Source organism: Syngnathus scovelli, chromosome 1 (assembly GCF_024217435.2).
Source record: "Syngnathus scovelli strain Florida chromosome 1, RoL_Ssco_1.2, whole genome shotgun sequence".
In the NCBI taxonomy this organism is placed as follows: Eukaryota; Metazoa; Chordata; class Actinopteri; order Syngnathiformes; family Syngnathidae; genus Syngnathus; species Syngnathus scovelli.
In genome coordinates this window covers 8,822,259-8,843,540 of record NC_090847.1, presented here as the reverse complement: position 1 = coordinate 8,843,540, position 21,282 = coordinate 8,822,259, and the positions used below count along the sequence as shown (strand labels likewise).

The window sequence follows — 21,282 nt, the reverse complement described above, 5'->3', positions numbered from 1 at the left end:
TTAGTAAACCGGAAATACAACGACGGCGATGTGTTTCAAAAATTGAGGCTCGTGCGATTCGTGAATAAACCAAACGCTAAGAAGGGAAATGAATTATATACAACTATTATTTGATCAAATAAATACACACATGTTAAATACATTTTTAAATAGTTTTCAAGAAATTATATTAGTTTCCAAAGTATAATGTAAAATTAGATAAAATAATACATTTTAGTCAGCTAAAATCGATCGATTAACCTGCGTATGTGGCCGCAGGTCATAGTATTTTGTTCAACCCTTGCTGACAAGCATTACTATAGAACAGCAATGTTTCACAACAGTCAAACATTTTATCACGTTCTATCTCAACAATCCCTGGCGTTAGGAGATCTGCAGTGAAACGAGGTGAAACTGAATCGTCGCAGAGTAAAATACAATTTACGTGCTCGAATTGACATAATTGAGTTTGACAACAAAACCTCATGGCAGCGGTGGGATTCGAACCCACGCCCCCGAAGAGACTGGAGCCTTAATCCAGCGCCTTAGACCGCTCGGCCACGCTACCCTGCTCCACCTTAATGCAAAATACTTACCATATCTCGTTTTTATATAATCAAGTGGCACAATGACTATTGTAAAAAGCATGAATATGCAAATTTATTTTGAATTTTAATCATAGCAAAAAACTATCAATATGATTTCTACTAAAAAACTGCATAAGAATTAACATTCTGAAAAATAAACAAGGTTTCAAAGTCAAAGTCAGCTTTATTGTCAATTTCTCCACATGCCAAAGATACACAAAGAAACCGAAATTACGTTCCCCCCTATCCCACGGTGACAAGACATGGCCCACAACAGACAAACAAGTAAACAAGTATAACAACAGCGTGCTGAATAAATAATGAATAAATAACACAATAAATAAACAAGAGGAGCAAAAAAAGGAGCAAGTGCGCGTACAGCAGACATTCCAGAAAAAGCGCAACAGTACCGCACGCTACGCAGAAGGGGGTAGCGAGTTCAGGGTCCTAACAGCCTGGAGAAAGAAGCTGTTGGCGAGTCTGTTGGTGCGGTAGCGCATGCTCCTGTACCTCTTCCCAGAGGGCAGAAGGTCAAACAAAGAGTGAGCCGGGTGACTCACATCTGTCGCAATCGAGGTTGCCTTGCGGGCGAGATGGAAGGTGTAAATGTCCTTCAGGGAGGGGAGCGAAGCACCAATAATCTTACCAGCCGTATTCACTATGCGCTGCAGGGCCTTCAAGTTCTGTTCAGTGCAGTTACCACCCCAGACAGCAATGCAACTGGTGAGGACGGTGCCACGGTAGAATGTAGACAGGACTGCCTGAGGAGCACTTGCACGCCTGAGCTTCCGCAGGAAGTACAGGCGGCGCTGAGCTTTCTTTGCCAGTGACGAGGCGTTTGCGGACCAAGAGAGGTCCTCGGTGATGTGCACCCCCAGGAACTTGGTGCAGCTCACCCTCTCCACCACAGCACCGTCGATGATCAGCGGCAGGTGTTTTGTGTGACCCTTCCGGAAGTCAACAACGATTTCCTTGGTCTTGTTGACGTTCAGCAGGAGGTTTTTGTCCCTGCACCACGTGGTCAGAAGGTCAACTTCCGACCTGTACCGAGTCTCGTCGCCCTTCGTGATGAGACCCACCAGAGTCGTGTCGACAGCAAACTTCACTATGCGGTTGTCGCTGAAGGTCGCAGTGCAATCATGCGTTAGCAGGGTGAAGAGCAATGGACTGAGCACGCACGGTGCAGGTTTCTTCGGCACAGGAACGATGGTGGCAGCCTTGAAACACGAGGGGACGATGGCCTGCTGCAGGGAAACGTTAAAGATGTTCCCATGTTGAATTTAACTAATGAATACATAAATGAAAATTTCCACAATACTTATTTATTGATATGTATGCACCCATAAATTAAAACACCACTCTGTACGAGATACAAGATGAAGAATACCTGAAGAGCCAATAGCAGGACATTTACTAAAAAAAAAATGCAGGACAGAGAATATATACCCATCACAAACATAAAGGAAGCTTTGGATTGGGCTCATGAGGTTTTGGTAGGACAAACAGGGGGGGGTAAGATCCGCCGAGAGTTGTTACGGACCCACGGGTGATCAATGACACACTGTAGCGATAGACGATCGGCGGGGCAGTGGCGAAGCAGCTTGCCGATCAGGTCGCGTGCACCTTCTGAAATGATGCTTGGGAACTTCAGATCCACCTGCACAAGAATGGAAAAGAATTTGGGATGGTTCATGATCCTACAGTGGATTCTAAAATTTTGCTTTCACCCTCCCATAATAATGGTTGCAGTTTTGACTTTTCTGCACCTTCTCCCCCAGGATGCTGGCCACTTCTGTTAAAATCATCTGCACCCCCATCCACCCCCTTCTGTTTTAGTCAGTGACCCAATTTGAGGACTTACTACTTGAACTGGGGCTTTTTAGCAAACTATAGCACATCGAGTCTCATTTACTAATAAATGCGTAAAATGTTCATACTCCAACCAAAGATCCAAACCAAATTTCTGGGGTTTGATCCCTAGCCATTGTGACCATGTCGAAGTCTCCTTGAGCAAGACACCGAAACACTAGGTGCTCTTGATGGCGATAACAGTAGGTGAATGAGGAAGCAGTGTGAAGCGCTTTGAACACAAACAGTAAAAGAGCGCCATACAAATGGCAGTCCATTCACTAAGTGTATAGCACGACAAATCACCGTCGGATTCAGAGCGCACGACTACCAGCCCATTTCTTTTGCGTGTATGTTGATGAATTAGAAATTTCACCAATTTATGTCAAGACAAATTCTTGATCTTCTGTTATGAATGACTGAGGCTGCAATTTTGCCTGAAAAAGGTACATACCGTATTTGCCGGTGTACAGGTTGACTCGGTGTATAAGTCGACCCCCTAAAATTCGACGGAAATTTACGATTTTATGATATATCCTTTGTATAAGTCGAGCTCAATTGTTGCATTATATTAAACTTCAAAATTCAATATGCGAAATTTATTGACGAAATGTGTTCAAATTCCGGGAGGCCGTGCGCATGCGGCTGTTTATAAGCACCGCGGAGGAGATCGCGGCCGGCGAGCTCGCGCACGCCGCCCGGCACCAACGGGAGGCCGGAAATAGCTCCAAGCCGAGCGGATCGGCACTTTATAAGCACCGCGGAGGAGATCGCGGCCGGCGAGCTCGCGCACGCCGCCCGGCACCAACGGGAGGTCGGAAATAGCTCCAAGCCGAGCGGATCGGCACTTTATAAGCACCGCGGAGGAGATCGCGGCCGGCGAGCTCGCGCACGCCGCCCGGCACCAACGGGAGGTCGGAAATAGCTCCAAGCCGAGCGGATCGGCACTTTATAAGCACCGCGGAGGAGATCGCGGCCGGCGAGCTCGCACACGCCGCCCGGCACCAACGGGAGGCCGGAAATAGCTCCAAGCCGAGCGGATCGGCATTTTATAAGCACCGCGCAGGAGATCGCGGCGCCTCATTGGACTTCCAGCGGGCCGCGCACTCGCGCACGCCGCCCGGTTCAAATTTTCTAAGTGCAACGCACAATGAGATGCATGAGAAACGGCCTTGGTTACCATCACATTTGAAACGATGAATACGAAGTTAAATTTTATGACTCGGTGTATAAGTCGAGGTCGATTTTTTTCGGTCGATTTTGGATCGAAAAAGGTCGACCAATACACCGGCAAATACGGTAATAAAAAGGCTGATTGTTCATGACCCACCTTGGTGATTCTTTTGTACGTATCAACATGAGAAGAAGATTCAAAGGGAGGTTTCCCCACAAGACACTCATAACAGAGGATCCCGATGCACCACAGGTCCACTTTCTCACTATGGGTGCGGCCCTCGATCATCTCGGGAGGAAGGTAGTCCAGCGTCCCGCACATCGTGCGCCGCCTGCACAAATATCAATACGGTACATGAAGTTTGCAATTGCGGCTTCAAAACAAATCAGTTTCAAAACTTTTTACAATTTGTTAGGTGCTGCATACCTGAGGGAAGGTGCATGAACTGACCAACCAAAATCAGCAATTTTCAGCTCTCCACGGTAGCCAAGTAGTAAATTCTCTGGTTTGATGTCACGATGGATCACTTTCTTTGCATGACAGTACAGCAGTGCATCGGAGATCTCTTCCATAAGCTGGAAATGCAAACAGCAATGTATTCAGAACTTTAACCACTTGTGGAAAAAAAGAAACACGATTAATTTAGTGATCGAAGGCGAGCAAAACAAACTAACATTTGAAGGCATTACAGACGAACTTTCTGACAGCTCAGAAATCAGAGCTTATTTGTCTGTTTCTTTAGTCATGTTACACGCATGCGCAGTACTTGATGCAGTGACATGAGCGAGCATAGATATCAACAAGGAAATAAAAGCCGAAAAACAGATTGATTGACAAGTTAACTGACCATTCACAATGATTGGTTGAGGTTTTTCTGGTCCCATAGAGCGCACGGTTCATATGAAATAATACTTTACAGATTTTAAGATGACCTATTTAACGGTCGGTCAATGGTATGTGGGGAGAAATTTGAGAAATGGATCCTCACTAATACCTTTATTTTTAAAAAATCATTAAAGATCGAGTGTGTTTGAAAAAGATAACAGAAGCCACAATTTGTGTTAATAAAACAAACCGAAACTATACCAACAGTTGACTGAGCCGGCCTGTGGATAGTGACATAAATTATTTATTATAAATTAAATAAAACCGAAACTACATTTAAGTAATCAAACCCAACACACCTGCTCTAAAAATGACTTAAAACAAACTAAAGTCCAAACGAAATAAAAGCTAATTATAAAAAAAAATGGAAATGCTGCAAACATGAGACGATCATTCAGAATGACACCATCGCCACTGACAAAATGATCGCGGCTCGGTTCATAGCACAATGGCTTACAGTGGCAGTGCGCTGATCGTCAAAGCGTCCTAATCTTTGGAGCTCCTTGTACAACTCGCCACGTGGCGCATACTCCAGCACCAAAAACACCCTCTTACGGTCATGAAAATAGTTGTAAAAGCGAAGGATGTTGGGATGCCTGAAGGGGAAAAAAACCCACAAATATTTATCAATACAGTAATATTTCCACTAACAATTTTCACAGCATGACTATCATAAAATATATAATTGTTTTTGTTAAAAAAAAAAAAAAAAAAAGCCTTTAACAGCATTGGCTCAGAAAGGATTGTATTTGACTGTAGAGAATTCTACTGTAGTGTGACAAAATCAAATACAGAAGAAGACACTTACTTGAGGTGAGCCTGGATCTCGATTTCCCTTCTTAGTTGGTGCTCTACACCCTCCTTCTCCATCTGGGACTTGAACAACACTTTGAGAGCTACAATGGCTTGCAGCTTCTTCACCTTGGCGAGGTACACATTGCCAAACTTGCCTTTCCCCAGCGGTCGACCGATGTCAAAGTCTTCAATACTGATCTGCCTTTTTTTAAAAAAAGAATAAAAAAATAAAATAAAAAAAAGGGGGGGGGGGGTCAAGAGTGGATTGGTAAAAAAAAAAAAAAAAACACAACAACTAGCTAACATTGAGGGCTGCGCCTCAAACAATGTGAACAATTCAGTTACAAAAAAGTGAAGGCAAACCTTCGCCATGAAGCTTCATTTTTTTCTTATGGAATAATATAACCTCAGACTCATGTGCCACTTAGTGTTGCAGATTTACTGATGACCAAACTACTTTATTCCTACCAAACCATGGAAACTTTACCTTGCCCTCTAAAAAAAAAAGAATCTGCAATCATTCAAATGTTGCCAAAACCTACTGTAATCACATTGACAACTACTTTAAAAATAAATTCAAAACTTATTTTAAATGAATTTTAACAGAAGAACATCCAGAAATGTTTAACACAAAACTCTGTGAAAAAGGGGATTGCTGTGTACTTACTTCGGAACCAAACTGGAGGATGAACCAACATATTGTCTTACAGGTTCTGAAATTGATATACACTTTATCAGTGAAGTAATTGCAAAATTCACAATTGATTTTTTTAAAGGGGGCTCACATTACCCGTAACAATATTTTTGTCTGTGGCTCGTCCCGGTCTAACCGGAACACGTTGTGGGCCAGCCAGGATGCTCGAGGTCTAGTCAAACGTGTAAAAACCAGAAATGAATTATCATCTTGACTCATGATGCTCCAAGTAGAATCACATTTCTGTACGGACATTTTGTTTGCAGGACAAAGAAAAAATACATACATGTAATAGTAAATAAATATACACCTGTGTGGATTTAATTTACACCATCTTCTTGGGTACTAAAGGGAAATATGCTTTCGGCAGTTTGCAAACATATTTTTTAAGGTTGTGTTAAACTTCTAATCATATTAATATAATATCTAGTATTGGAGTGCTCGTGTGGATTGGTGGGTGGCGAAGAATGTGCAGGCAAACTGCATGAACTTGTTTTCTTCGAAGTGTTGTGGAATAGGCCCAGACAGGGAGTACCGGACGAGAACACCTCAAGGTCGGTGAGAAACGAGAACAATATCACGTCCAGGTGGTCGGGCTTCGCGGGGAAAACCCAACCGCCTGACCTCAGCAATAACACCGAGACGGGGAGGAGATGGCCATCGACCAATCATCACACAATGTTTTGCATGCTTTAATATTCACATTGTGTTTCTTCAAAACTGGGCAACCCGGAAAAATGTGTCATCTTTTGGTGGTCACAAAAACGCACGAGTTTTAGTGTGAGGGACCCAGGACCCAGGCCTGTATTAGTGCGCTTTGTCAGGAATAAACAATTGGTAAATTTGGTCTGATTGATCTACTGGTCTTCTCTTTGACAGAACGAACTCGCAAAATTGTTAGGTGCGCCAGTGTGTGGATTGGGACATAGCAACTCATGTGTTAAGTGTTGATCGCAATTTGGAGTCAGATCAATAACTAAAATCCGTAGTCTAACAGTACCATAAATGTTGACTTTTGATGTCAATAATTTGCAATTGTAAAATAAATGGCTCAATAGTACAGAGGTACATTGTTATGTAAAACGCACACACAGACGTATAAGGATCCACTAGATTTCAATACAACTGCAGAATTATAACACCAACATGTTAGTTCACTGCATGTTTTCATCTTACCTGTTGCTGGAAAGCCCTTGGCTCGTGATTTTCTTTCTCCTATAGAGAAATACATGTTACTTAATCGTCCTTCAGATTTTAATGCAATTGGTTAGCAACCAAAATTACAAATCAACATTTTTTAAGACAGTTTGAATTGCAGATGAATTGTTCGTAACATATTGTCAGTCGTCTGGTAACATACAAGTGAAGGCTACATTATACACAGTGCAAAAAGCGAATGCATATGTATTATGCGCCGGAACATGAACCAATAATGGCAACGATTACTCGTTGCAATCACTAACAGGGGTGGGCAATTCCGGTCCTCGAGGGCCGGTGTCCTACATGTTTTCTAGGTCACCCTGTTGCAACACACCTGATTCAAATGGTCAGATAATTAGCAACGTCTGCAGAAGCTGGATCACAATCCTGATCATTTGAATCAGCAGGGAGACCTATAAAACATGCAGGACAGCGGCCCTCGAGTAATGGAATTGCCCACCCCTACACTACAAGGTTTGCAGATAACTGCCATTTTAAATGCGATTATCATAAACAAAGGACATACATTCGGAACAGTTGTGAATAACGACTAGGTCGCAAACGACGTTATTATCATCGACAACACGCTGTATGAACTAGGTGAAACTGTAATAACTCGGAATTAGCAAAAGCACTGGATTGTTTTACAATTACGATACGAAAATAATACACGTTACCTGCATCTTTGCGTGAAATTGGCAGTTTTATAGTGATTTAACTCTCCCTCAGGACGATCACTTCCGCCAACTTTTTCAAAATGACAAGACGGGCTAAGCTGATTGGCCGGCGTGTTGCACATCGAAAGTTTCCATTGGCCAGGAGAGATGGAAAGAAAAAAACCGAAACGTTATGAATGTACAAAAAAAAAAAAAAAAAACATTCCGCCTTCCGTTGCTATGTACAGTAGGTTTAAAAAGAATTTATGGGAAAAAAATAAATATCTTACGAGTAAAAAATTTGTTTGGAAAAAAAAAACAAAACAAAAAAACTAAATGCTGCGTTCCACGAAAGTGGGAAATCCCAGATGTTACTTCAAGAGTGTCAGGCGTAAGCGGTGATGGCACTCGTCATACCACTGCAGATGGCCACAGATTTTAGCAAAATAATAATATTAGCAAAATATTAATAGCAATGTCATTTGATTGAACTGTACCAGGCTGTCAGTGTACAACAGACAGCGCACCCTGATGGTGTCACCATCTTCGCTGGAGACTTTAATCATGCCAACCTGAAGTCTGTTTTCCCGAGGCTTCACCAGCATGTTACTTTTCCGACACGTGGAGACAGCTTCCTGGACCTAGTCTACTCTGCGCATAAGGGAGCTTTCAAAGCCACCCCCCTCCCCCTTCTTGGGCTTTCTGACCATCTCACCGTTTTGCTTTTGCCCGCATACAGACAATTGGTAAAGGCATCCAGGCCGGTTCGGAGGCGGGTTCGGGTGTGCCCTGAGGGTGCCTCCGATGCACTTCGTGACTGCTTCGACACCACTGACTGGGACTTGTTTGAGCAGGCGGCCACCTACAACGATCGGACAGACATAGAGGAGTATACTGACTCTGTTTCCTCTTACATCGCGAAGTGCATCAATGATGTGACTCGCTCAAAATCCGTCGTCACTCGAGTGAACTGGAAGCCGTGGCTGACAGGGGCTGTCCTCAGACTGCTGAGGGCAGGGGACAAGGCTTTCAGAGCGGGGGATGAGGCTGGCTTGAGGACAGCGAGGGCCGACCTGTCCCGAGGCATCAAAGAAGCGAAAAAGTGCAAGGTCTCCACCCACTTCAAGGACAGCAAGGACGCACGGAGCCTTTGGCAGGGCATTCAGACCATCACGGACTACAAGCCCGCGCCGAGGAGCTGTGAGGGCGACGTCGGTCTGCTGAACGATCTTAACCGCTTCTTTGCTCGCTTCGAGGCCCAGAACAGCACTTGCCCGCTGAAGACCACTCCCCCCCACCCCCACACGAGCAGCCCTTGCGCCTCTCTGCCGACGGAGTGAGGAGGGCGCTTGCCGCTATTGACACCCGTAAGGCAGCGGGCCCTGACAACATCCCGGGTCGTGCGCTGAGGGACTGCGCTGGGGAGCTGTCGGGTGTCTTCACGGACATCTTCAACGTTTCCCTTCAGCAGGCCATCGTCCCCTCGTGTTTCAAGGCTGCCACCATCGTTCCTGTGCCGAAGAAACCTGCACCGTCCTGCTTCAATGACTACCGCCCCGTGGCACTGACGCCCATCATCATGAAGTGCTTTGAGCGGCTTGTCATGGAGCACATCAAATCCGTTCTCCCCCCCACCATTGACCCTTTCCAGTTTGCGTACCGTGCCAAACGGTCCTCTGAGGATGCCATCTGCTCTGCCCTCCACTCGGCCCTCACCCGCCTGGAGAGAAAGGACTCATATGTGAGATTGCTGTTTGTGGACTTCAACTCTGCCTTCAACACCATTGTGCCGCAGCGACTCATCTGCAAACTCGACGAGCTGGGCCTCAGTACCTCCCTCTGCAACTGGCTACTGGACTTCCTCTGTCAGAGGCCTCAGGTGGTGCGTGTTGGCGACAAAATCTCCGCCAGCATCACGCTGAGCACGGGGGCCCCCCAGGGCTGCGTGCTCAGTCCATTGCTCTTCACCCTGCTGACGCATGACTGCACTGCGAGCTACAGCGACAACCGCGTAGTGAAGTTTGCTGTCGACACGACTCTGGTGGGTCTCATCACGAAGGGCGACGAGACTCGGTACAGGTCGGAAGTTGACCTTCTGATCACGTGGTGCAGGGACAACAACCTCCTGCTGAACGTAAACAAGACCAAGGAAATCGTTGTTGACTTCCGGAAGGGTCACACAAAACACCTGCCGCTGATCATCGACGGTGCTGTGGTGGAGAGGGTGAGCTGCACCAAGTTCCTGGGGGTGCACATCAGTGAATCCCTCTCCTGGTCCGCAAACACCGCGTCGCTGGCAAAGAAAGCTCAGCGCCGCCTGTACTTCCTGCGGAAGCTCAGGCGTGCATGTGCTCCTCAAGCAGTCCTGTCTACATTCTACCGTGGCACCATTGAGAGCGTCTGTTGGGAATAATATACTTTTTATCATTGGAATCTATGTATCTACTTATGTGTGCAAGATTCCCCGCAGTATGTGACAGTCTGGCCTCGTGATAATGACTTGGGGGCATATGGCCGGCTAATGACTGGAGTCATGAGCCGCGCTATACAATAAGCCCCATAGTTAGCGCGACGTGAACAGACCATGAGATGTAATTGTGGAATGTCCATCCTGTTTCGGGAAACATCCTGTCCATGTAAACTTGTCCCTTTTGTCTATTGTCTAAACCTCAATATATAAGGCACGACTGAACTGTCTGAGGGTGCGGATCTCAGCCACACTTGCTGTGTGTCTGGGGTGCGTCCTTCTGCGCAGAAGAAAATGCTAAGCCAAAAAGACCTACCGCCTCTGAGATTGATTTCAGATAAATGTTGTGAACCCAACAGCGTCCTCACCAGTTGCATCGCTGTCTGGGGTGGTAGCTTCACTGAACAGAACTTGAAGGCCCTGTAGCGCATAGTGAATACGGCTGGTAAGGTTATTGGTGCTTCGCTCCCCTCCCTGAAGGACATTTACACCTCCCATCTCGCCCGCAAGGCAACCACCCAGCTCACTCTTTGTTTGACCTTCTGCCCTCTGGGAAGAGGTACAGGAGCCTGCGCTCCCGCACCACCAGACTCGCCAACAGCTTCTTTCTCCAGGCTGTTAGGACCCTGAACTCGCTACCCCCTTCTGCGTAGCGTGTGGCACTGTTGCGCTATATTCTGGAATGTCTGCTGTACGCTCACTTGCTCCTTTTTGCTCCTCTTATTTATTTGTTGTGTTATTTATTCATTATTTATTCAGCACGCTGTTGTTTACTTGTTTACTTGATTGTCTATTGTGGGCCATGTCTTGTCACCGTGGGATAGCGGGGAACGAAATTTCGGTTTCTTTGTGTGTCCTTGGCATGTGGAGAAATGGACAATAAAGCTGACTTTGACTTTTTTGAATTGATAGTTTTGACAAACCTTTCACACACTAAGTGTGCATTCTGTGCTTGTGAGCAAGATAAAAATCATTTAAGAAAATAAGTATTAAATGGTACTGATTTTTTTTTCTTGAGGTTTTTTCTTTCAAATTTGGAATGGGACTTCGGCATCTTGGGATCTTTTTCATGACATTGGCAGCCTTAGAGTTGATACCTGTGACAAATCTATATTTAAATACCCATTTTTGACAGTGCTGAGCACCAAGAGATTTAAGCTGCTTTATTTAAGGAGATTTAAGAAATGTTTTATTCAAAAAAATTACCAAGGTGAAGCAAAACTATTTTCAACTCGAAAAAACTTTCGAACAAATATTTTTATTTTCAATACATTGTTTTATTTTTCAAGTATTAAGCTCAGCACCTTTATTTTCAGATTCAAGTTTTGTTTTTTCAAGTACAAAACCTTTGACCCCAACTCCCTCCATATATTAGGTCTTTAGTGTGTGTCTGGTGGATCGCTCATCATCACCTTCGACCCAGTATATGGTGGTAATGCCATGTATATCGGGTGGTAAACTGCCACAAAACAGAGAAGTAGAAAGAAGTAAAAATTTAATCGTTACGACGGGCAGCATGGAGGCAATTTTCAGCCAAGTTGTCAAAGTTATCATTAAATCATTAAACTTCAATTGTCACTTACAAGTTAGGCAGAAAGTGTGCTGCTTCACGAGTTGAGGCCAAGTGCAAACATGAAGTGCTTTCCCCAATCAAGTTCCGTTTCAGACCGTTAGTTTAGCCGTTTCAGTTCATTAAATCCATTTACCGTGCTGAAATCGAATTCAATTGTCAAATATTTGTATGAATTAAAGGAAGATAATAACGTGTGCCATTATTTTAATTGGAAAACCAGATAGGATGGCCAGCCTTCATGAAGCTTTGTGGACTTCTGTAATATGCACACAGATTATGTAGTCATCAAAGATCTTTAACAGAACAGAATGCGTCCATTTAAAATAGAATTTTTCTACTCTGCATCTTAGAAGTTTAAATTGTCATTGAATGTGGGAAATAACCCTATACTGAGACTACAATGGATGTAGAAGATAAAGAAAACAACTGCAAGCGTTTTTATAAGTCATACTATATGTACAAACGTGAAGTTTTGACAGTCCAAACCCAAAAAGACTACACGTATAAAACAACTCAGTAACATTCAGTGGTGCGTTTGTCAAGTAATGTATGTTTTATACTGCCTCCTAGCGGCCAAGTTGAACACACCAGACTGAGCAGCAGAGTCATTCAATTAATCCAGTACGACATAATCTAAATCTTTACAGTTCTATTTCCGGGCGGCTTGATGGCACACTAGTTAGCATGTCCGCCTCACAGTTGCCTCCGGCCCTCCCCATATGGAGGTTGCATGTTCCCCCCGGGCCTGCGTGGGTTTTCTCCGGGCACTCCAGTTTCCTTCCACATCCCAAAAACATGCATGGTAGGCTGATTGAGCACTCCAAATTGCCCGTAGGTGTGAGTGCGGATGGCTGTTCATCTCTGTGTGGCCTGCGATTGGCTGGCAACCAGTTGAGGGTGTCCCCCGCCTACTGCCTGCTAGGATTGGCTCCAACACGCCCGCGACCCCCATGGGGACATGGTTGACAGAAAATGGAAAAAAAATAAAATTTCCTAGAAATTACGGTACATGTTGCAGATTTATGATTGTTTCGTCAACTCGGATGCTTCGCTTAATGTACCCTCCTGTGAAAAACTTGGATGTGGGTGAGATCAAATACGGCAGTAGTTTTTCAGCCAGTCACATGGGCAGCAACAGCCAACGCTCTTGGAATTTTATGGCACGGAGTGGGACCACAAAGAATTCAAATGTTGGACCAACACATCGTGGAGGTGATATGGAGAAGGATGAAAGTCGGTGCTAAGAAGTTAATTGAAGCGAGTGATGCCTATGTTTAGGGAAGGACAATTTAACCAGTATTCCAGTGCGTGCGTGTGTTACTGACCATCGGCTGAACCATTGGCAAATACAATTACTTGTTCAACATTTTCATCCATCCATTTTCCATACCGCCTGACCCACGGGGGTTTGCGGGCATGCTGGAGCCCATCCCAGCAGCCATCGGGCAGCAGGCGGGGGACACCCTGAGGTGGTTGCCAGCCAATCGCTTAAAATCTTCGATTTTCGTTATTTTTTAAATTTCAACTCAGCTTGAAGTGAGTGACATAACACTTAAGCTTGCGACATTTAAGATCTTGGTGCACTCATACCGGTCTTAAAATTTGCTCCTCTCTCACCCACTACCAGCTTCAGAAAGACTTGTGCAGCAAGAGGGGAGTAGAAAAAATGTATTTTGATCAGTGAGGATTTTGTTTGGTTATCTATGATTCTATTTTTATTTTAAGTTTGGTGTACAGTGAGAGCTTTGTTAGAGCTGCGTCAGCTGTGAAAGCGCTATATAAATAAATTTGAGCCAAGATTTGAATTGAGTTGAACAGAGCAATTGTTGAAGGTCAGCGTGCAGCACGGCAGCATGACAGCTAGCAAGCGGCGCAGATTTCGGATCAGTTTATCCGGTTTGTTTTCATTGTTGCCATTGTCACCCTTATCAGACTCCGCAACCTCCTCCTCGCCCTCCTGTTCCTGTTCCCCTTCGCCATCGCCTGCCCTCTCAGGTGAGCACCGGCGCGGCTGGAAGACCACATCCAAAAACTCCAGTCTGAGGAAGCCGGGGAGACCACGCAGCATTTTGCAGTTGTGCACCACCTGCAACTCGTCGAGAGTGCAGGCCTTCAGGGAGAGGCGCTTCAGGTCCTTCAAGCGGCTGGCATAGGGGAACCCTGGCGCCACCTCCTTGCCGCCGAGGCTGAGCTCCTCCAGCCCGAGCCATCCCGTTTCTAAACCTAAGGAGGCCATTGGCCTTTGGTAGCCCTGCCGCGTGGTGATGCTCATTTCCAGAAACTTAAGGCGGAATAGGCCTTCCAAGCCACAGACTCCTTCCTTGGCGGCACAGCCTCGGAGTCCGTTTGCAGTCACGCGAAACGTGTCGCACAGCTCCAGTCGACTGAGCCTCTCCCAAGATGTAAGACTCTGCAGGTGTTGGTCCTTAAAAGAGGGAACATTGTTGAGGATTAAACATTCAATAGAAATCCCAGTTGGCACGCAATGTCTCGTTCCTTTCTGTTTGGCGCTGGAAGTCGCCTCTTGAGACGAAGTGGGCGGATCCTGGTTGAAGAAACCCTGAGGCAGCTCACAGCCTTGCAGCTCCAGCACCTTCAAGGATGGCGGCAGGAGCTGGCAACTGGGGAGGCTTCTCAAGTCGGCATGCAGAAGGTAGAGCTTGCTCATGCGGGGGCACTTTGTGGACAAAGCTTTAAGCCAAGCCTCGGAGAGGAAGGTGCCGCCTCGGACGGAGAGAAGCAAACCCCGAAGGCGCAAGTACCGTAGTCCACAACCCAGATACTGGCGCAAAAGGACCCACAGGATACGTGATGTCATCTTATTGAGAAGAGAGAGAGAGCAAATATAAAACGTCTACACACCCTTGTTCCAATATCAGATTTTTATTATCTAAATAAGAGGCCAAATAATTAATTTCCACCATTAATATGACATTTCCCATATGAATAAATGGTGGGGGGGTGAAATCTTGGATAAGGTCGGATGTGGCTGTGTTCAGAACAGGGTTATAATAGTTTGGGATTTTTTATTTTAGTTAATTTTATTTTGCTTAGTCTTTTTCTTAAAGTTCTCTGTGGCTGTGTTCAGAACAGGGTAATAATAGTTTGGGATGTTTTATTTTAGTTAATTTCATGTTGCTTTGTCTTTTTCTTAAAGTTCTCTTAGCTTTTCTTGATTTTAGGGTGGGACTGTTTATTATTACATTTTATTAGGGGTTTTTTTCACAAAAAAATGCTTCATTTTAGTTTTAACTAGTTTTAGGTTTTCATGTACGAAATATTTTGGGAGAGCAAGTGCAAGATAAGGTCATTAAATATTGTTTTATACTACAATTACCAACCTTCCTTCTTCCGTGCAGTAATAGTAATACCAAAATAAATATATGTAAAATAAACCACAAGAGAATATGTGGTTAATTGACAAAGACGAAAATGAACAGTTCCCTATAATTACAACTAGTTATCTTTATAAGCGTAAAATGTCGTTTCATTTTATAAGCAGCTTCATTTCGACTTTGATAAGGTAACAGTTGTTTGAGTTAATTAGATTGCTTTTGTTGACTGTAATAACCTTGGGTCAGAATTAGCCAGTCATATTCGAGCGCATGTTTGACTTTTTCCTTGTTAACCTCAAATAAAGTTTTGATATTTTAATAAGTTCCTAGTTATGTCAATAGCTTTCGTTAACTACACATTAAACTATTACAATACACAATCATTACAGAAAATGCAATACAAGGTACTTATGTGTTGGAAATCCACTCTGCTTTTCATTTTAGAGTAGTTAAAGTACACAAACAAATGCTGAATTATTTAGTTTTGATTCGATGGATGTAAAGAATTAGGGGTCTCGAGACGATGATTTATTGCTCCGTTTTTCTTACCCCTTTCCACGCTGTCAAGTCGACAAGTCTCCACAATTTTTGATCCTTTACAAGACGTCTCCATCTCTTACACACTCTGAAAGGACATTTTAACACCACACGTATCTTTAAATCATGTGACAAATATTCCACACAGGATGACAACGGGCAAGATTTATTTTTGAAGACTCAAGCTTTACTCGCTCTCACCTCCCAGCTCTGACAAGCTCGCGCACGCTCAAATATGAAAGCACGTCAATCAAAATGTTTTCTGGAAGGTAGTCGAGGTTACACGTTGGAAATTCATCCATTGTGTACAAAAACCGTTAACACCTTTTCCCTGTTTTTAAGCACGAACAAAATATGTTGAAGCGCATCAGGTGCTCCCTTATGAAAACTCCCCCGGAAATTTCGACCAGTCGAAAGGACCTAGTCTAAATGAGTCAATTTATTGTGTTTAATTAAAATTATGTTATATTTATAATTTAAAAAATTACTGACACCCTATACTCATTTGAACACATAAGTGTTGAATAATATTCTTCTTATTTTTATTATTATTATTAATAGTATATTATTTTTTCGAACCTCAGTCATGCTCGCTTACATCCTTAACGTCCCATTTGCGCATGCGCCGTTCACCGGACAAGATGGCGACCAGCAACGGCGGTGGAATGGAAGTGGACGGGGCAGGCGAGTCGTTTAGCACTTATTCAATTACTTTTCCTACTACCGCGACAAGGTCACGCAGGGAAATTGTTGTGCTAGTTTTAAAAGGTGTAATTGTCTGTTTCCGCTTACGAATAAGCGGGGTTAGCGCTCCTAGTGCGTGTTTGGTGACGCAGGCGGCAGTGCTGTAAAGCTGTCAACACATGAACTAGTTTGAGGCAATATTCCCTGCATGTTTTGAATGTTTATTCTGTTCAATATGAAGTTAGTAACAGTTCACCAAATCCCGACCAACGATCAAGTAATGTTGTTCTTCTGTAAACACCAGAAATTTTTGTGACCTGTACTGTGTGGGATTCCTGTTGAGACATGAACTTATGGACATTTAGCTTGTCTCTCTGCATCCGTAGCCAGTCCCAGTGTTATGGCCTCCGGGATGACTGGCAGCGTCTCGGTGGCCTTGCACCCTCTGGTTATCCTCAACATATCAGACCACTGGATACGCATCCGCTCACAGGAAGGACGACCGATGCAAGGTATGTGTCCCACCGCTGAGGCTGCGTGCAAAGCATGTCTGTAGCTGTTGTCCCACTTATGATTATTCTTTCCTCAGTGATCGGGGCTCTCATCGGGAAGCAGGAGGGGCGAAATATTGAGGTGATGAACTCCTTTGAGCTTCTATCACAGACGACGGACGACAAAGTGCACATTGACAAGGAGTACTACTACACCAAGGAGGAGCAGTGTGAGTTGTGTTGGGTGGTGAAACAATTTCATGTCCTGTAAGAGATTTGGAACTCTGCACAAACTTGTTAGTTGTATGTTTTTTAGGAGGTTAGCAGCCGTCATGATTAAAATGTCATGTTGCATGTGCTGTGGTTTTCATGTCATAGTCAAGCAAGTCTTCAAAGACATGGAGTTCTTGGGTTGGTACACTACAGGCGGTCCTCCTGACGCTTCCGACATTCACATTCACAAGCAGGTGGGCACGTGAATGAAACAAGGATCCTCTGTCACCCTTTAAATGTGTTGACCTCAATTGTCATTTTCCTCTTCTGTCAGGTGTGTGAGATCATTGAGAGTCCACTCTTCCTCAAACTTAACCCAATGACCAAACACACTGATGTGAGTTGCAATTTCCATTCAAATTTTTTTTTTTTTTTTTTTTATCAAGAAACAACAGGAGATAAAGTATTGTAGTGATGAATTCAAGTTTTTTTTTTTTTATTTGCCATGACCGTTCATTTGCATTTAAACAATAATCCATAGCATATTTATTTTACATAAATGTTTTGGTCTTGTAGGTTAGGCTCATGCTGAAATAAAGGCAAATGAATCTTGAATTTTTGTGAAAGACAGTTTATGCCGTTTATACAGTATCATCCCACAGAGTAATTGAATAAAATTGATTTTGTTTTAATCCACACCAATACCAACACACACTGCAATAATGTGCATGGGAGGTGCAGGTATTATTTTTGTCCACTTGAGGTTGCTATTTCCATTCTTCACTTTTGATTTGTACTGTATGTGGGTATTATGGGCGGGGCCTGGCGTAAGAGTTTTGTTTGCGTCAGCGAATTAGTGTATTTTTAGCTGATGTTGCCTCACAAAAGGAGAAGACGAGTACATTTTTGATACAATAATGTTCCACAAGCCCTCAATAGTCCAAACACGGTATTCTAATTAATGTTGCCTTTTTAAAATTCAAATTTAGTGGAAAAACCCAACTGTTTTTATCTATCTCAGGGGGTGGCCATTTTGCCACTTGCTTTTAACTCACATTGACATCACATTCCGAAATGTCACCTTCAGTCAACACCAAGTGGCAGTACAAAACGACTCTCCCTTGTACTAGCTAACTGTTAGCCAGTCCTCGTTTTTAGTAAGGCCAGACCGATATAGCATGTAAAGAAATGCTGACTTGTCTATCCATTTTGTCTTTGTGTTCTTCTTCAGCTACCCGTGAGTGTTTTTGAATCAGTCATTGATATCATCAGTGGCGAGGTAACCCTTCTCACCAATACATTTACGAAAGGGACCCTTTTGCTTAGCCTTTTTTCCTCACAATTTTTTTTCTCCTTCCCCTCGCATTAACGCAGGCCACCATGTTGTTTGCCGAGCTGAACTACACTCTGGCCACGGAGGAAGCAGAGAGGATTGGTGTGGACCACGTTGCCCGCATGACAGCCACCGGCACGGGCGAGAACTCCACAGGTAAAAGAAGACACAATCTGACGGAAATGCTTGAACTCCGCTTCTGAAATTTATTTCCTGTGCTTCCCGTCACAGTGGCTGAGCACCTCATCGCCCAGCACAGTGCCATCAAGATGCTGCACAGTCGCGTCAAGATCATCCTTGAGTACGTCAAAGCCGTGGAAACGGGTGAGAAGCTTTCGTTAGTTGACGGACATTGAATGTCTGGCTTGTTACTTCTTTCTGCTTTTGAACTTAAAAAGTCCCTTTTTGAGCATGTCATTAAGTGGAGGCCCCTCACTGCCCCCCCCCCCCCCAAAACCCCATTACAACTTTTGTTTGATGTTACACACAGACTCTGTAGCGGAGGTGTTATTATAAATTTGTGGCGAAGCTGCCCGGATGCAGCAGCCAATCATATTGATGTAACTAGAACTCTCGTGGAACTTATAACACCTCAACTTATCTTAACTCCTAACTCAGCCAATTAGTGTGGCAATATCATAAGTCATTTCATGCATTGTTTGTTGAGTCAGTCTGACAGTAGATAGTAGTTAGCCTTCGCATTAAGTTAACAGCATCAATTTGGTTGTTTTAACAACACATGCCATTTCTGTTAGTCCACTCTTTGACATTAATCTTAATGCTTGAATGTTTTTGTCCTTTTGTTTTTCCTGTCCACCAGGAGAGGTTCCTTTCAACCATGAAATCTTGCGAGAAGCAAACGCTCTGTGCCACAGACTGCCAGTCCTCAGCACTATTAAGTTTAAAACAGACTTCTATGACGTAAGTCCCTCCTTTTGTTCATTTTATTTCACTTGTGTCCATAAATTCCACCATGTACATTTCTAATCTTGCCATTTTGCATTGACTTGCAGCAATGCAACGACGTGGGCCTCATGGCCTATTTGGGCACCATCACCAAGTCCTGCAACAGCATGAACCAATTTATCAACAAGTTCAACGTCCTGTACGACCGACAGGGCATCGGTCGTAGGATGAGAGGACTTTTTTTCTGATGCGCCAACATTGTTTGTTTTGTTTATTTGTTTTGGTTTATTGGGAGGATGGCATCAAGTCGCTGCTCAAACCACTGCAGCTTTCCAACCCTGCATCAAGTGAAGCCCAAAGCATTTAGCGACACCAGTGAACAGAGGCTCTTGTTTACCACTGGACATGAACATATTTTATTCACCCCTTTTATTGTAATTTGATCATTCTGTATGTAATAAAAGATTTACTGTCTGTTTTTCCATGCGACCACTCTCTTTTACGTGTTTTGTAACATTGCATTTTTTTAATTTTTTTTTTTTTAAAGCTCATGAAATGTCCGGCGATGTAGGGGGGAAAAAAAAAATAGTTTTTGCTGTTTGAAGTCGTCTCCCTGCTGTTTGACAACCTGTGTGTTGAGGAGGAGGGAGCTTGCTTCCGGGGGACAGGTCAGCAGTTTTCCACCATATAAATGTATAGCGGAACTCAACTTAATGACCCCATGTAGTGTTCAAGGGGAGAAGCCAAAACACAACCGCCAACAAATTACATTGTTTGCTTAATGCTCTACTCAAGGCTGGGCGACCTAAGGCTCATGAGCTTTTGATCCTCAACAAACCAAAGCATTTAACACAAATGGTATGGTAAACACTTGTTTGTTCAGGAGAAAGGCTCCCTAGCCCTAATTTATCGATCCATATATATATATATATATATATATATATATATATATATATATATAAAACTGACTTACCAAAATGCTGATTTGTGAGAATGGGAAAATGCAGGTTTGTGTCCTTGAAATCAGTAACTGACTTGTGCTTTTACTTTCTGGAGCATAACTATAGCATCATGTGTGCCAATTTGATTTCGTGCAATGTCCAGCAAAGTGCTTTTTTTTTTTTAAAACACACATAATTGCGAAATCAATTGAAGTGTCACGAGTCAAGTCATCCGATGTTTTTCAGCTTTCCGCTACATTCTCAGAAATTTCTAATTAAAGATTTGAAAGAATGTTATTTTTTTTCCCACTATTCTTGTGATCAAGGCACAGTAAGAGTATTGCTTTGGTGCCATCTTGTAGCCTCTTGTTGCCAAGGAACTAGATTCAAGTGAGAGATTCATTTAGATAAACACAATGCTTTGATGCCATTGTGGTTCTGAGGAATGCCATTGATGTCAGGCAAGGAGCTGTATTTACCCAAACATAGTACTTTGGCACTACCTTATGACATCACCGTGTCAGGGAACCACTTTAATGTGCATTTAGAACAAACAGAATGCTTTGCTGCTATCTTGTGGCATCTCAGTACCAAAGAACTATGTTGAAATAAGTTAAGGAGCTTCATTTTGACAAAAGCAGTGTTTGGCCACCATCTTAATGCATCTATAGTCTCTAAGTATTGTAGCGACTAACATCTGTCCCAGTAGTCGCTGCATGGGAGATATTTTTACGCACTTGTCCCTCAGCCAGGCAATTGTCCTCACAGTTTTCCTTTCCCGGTGTAGTATGGGTTGCTTTCTTCTCAAAATGTCACTTAATGACCAAAATGGGCACTAATTGGGAAAATAATGTTTTATACACTTGTGCAAGAGTCCTAAATATCCGAATAACTGAGTCTCCCAGTGACCGAGGCTCAATGGTAAAAACCACATGACCTTTCACTCCCACCCCAATCACCTACACCTGTGGTCATTATAAGGAC

General features: G+C 43.7%; 3 protein-coding genes and 1 non-coding gene across 4 annotated transcripts; 1 reads left to right on the top strand and 3 right to left on the bottom strand.

Moving 5' to 3' along the window:
* Positions 1-465: 465 nt before the first annotated feature.
* trnal-aag (transfer RNA leucine (anticodon AAG)) lies at positions 466-547 on the bottom strand. Its single transcript has one exon. It is a non-coding gene; the product is annotated as a tRNA-Leu (tRNA).
* A 1,321-nt stretch (positions 548-1,868) lies between these two features.
* LOC125978836 (aurora kinase B) lies at positions 1,869-7,961 on the bottom strand. The gene is made up of 9 exons (XM_049736610.2): positions 7,840-7,961; positions 7,139-7,177; positions 6,059-6,134; positions 5,936-5,981; positions 5,282-5,470; positions 4,931-5,069; positions 4,015-4,163; positions 3,745-3,919; positions 1,869-2,223 (listed from the first exon to the last, which is right to left on the bottom strand). Exons 1-9 carry the CDS (start codon positions 7,843-7,845, stop codon positions 2,047-2,049), a joined length of 996 nt encoding a protein of 331 aa, XP_049592567.1. The 5' UTR covers positions 7,846-7,961; the 3' UTR covers positions 1,869-2,046.
* A 4,084-nt stretch (positions 7,962-12,045) lies between these two features.
* Positions 12,046-16,124, bottom strand: LOC125978767 (F-box/LRR-repeat protein 12). The gene is made up of 3 exons (XM_049736410.2): positions 15,932-16,124; positions 15,743-15,818; positions 12,046-14,676 (listed from the first exon to the last, which is right to left on the bottom strand). The coding sequence occupies exons 1-3, from the start codon at positions 16,030-16,032 to the stop codon at positions 13,633-13,635; spliced, it is 1,221 nt and encodes a 406-aa protein (XP_049592367.1). The 5' UTR covers positions 16,033-16,124; the 3' UTR covers positions 12,046-13,632.
* A 214-nt stretch (positions 16,125-16,338) lies between these two features.
* cops6 (COP9 signalosome subunit 6) lies at positions 16,339-19,839 on the top strand. Its single transcript, XM_049736623.1, has 10 exons — positions 16,339-16,414; positions 16,801-16,926; positions 17,004-17,135; positions 17,284-17,372; positions 17,453-17,515; positions 18,350-18,397; positions 18,493-18,607; positions 18,683-18,775; positions 19,272-19,372; positions 19,465-19,839. The coding sequence occupies exons 1-10, from the start codon at positions 16,351-16,353 to the stop codon at positions 19,603-19,605; spliced, it is 972 nt and encodes a 323-aa protein (XP_049592580.1). The 5' UTR covers positions 16,339-16,350; the 3' UTR covers positions 19,606-19,839.
* The last annotated feature ends 1,443 nt before the right edge of the window (positions 19,840-21,282 follow it).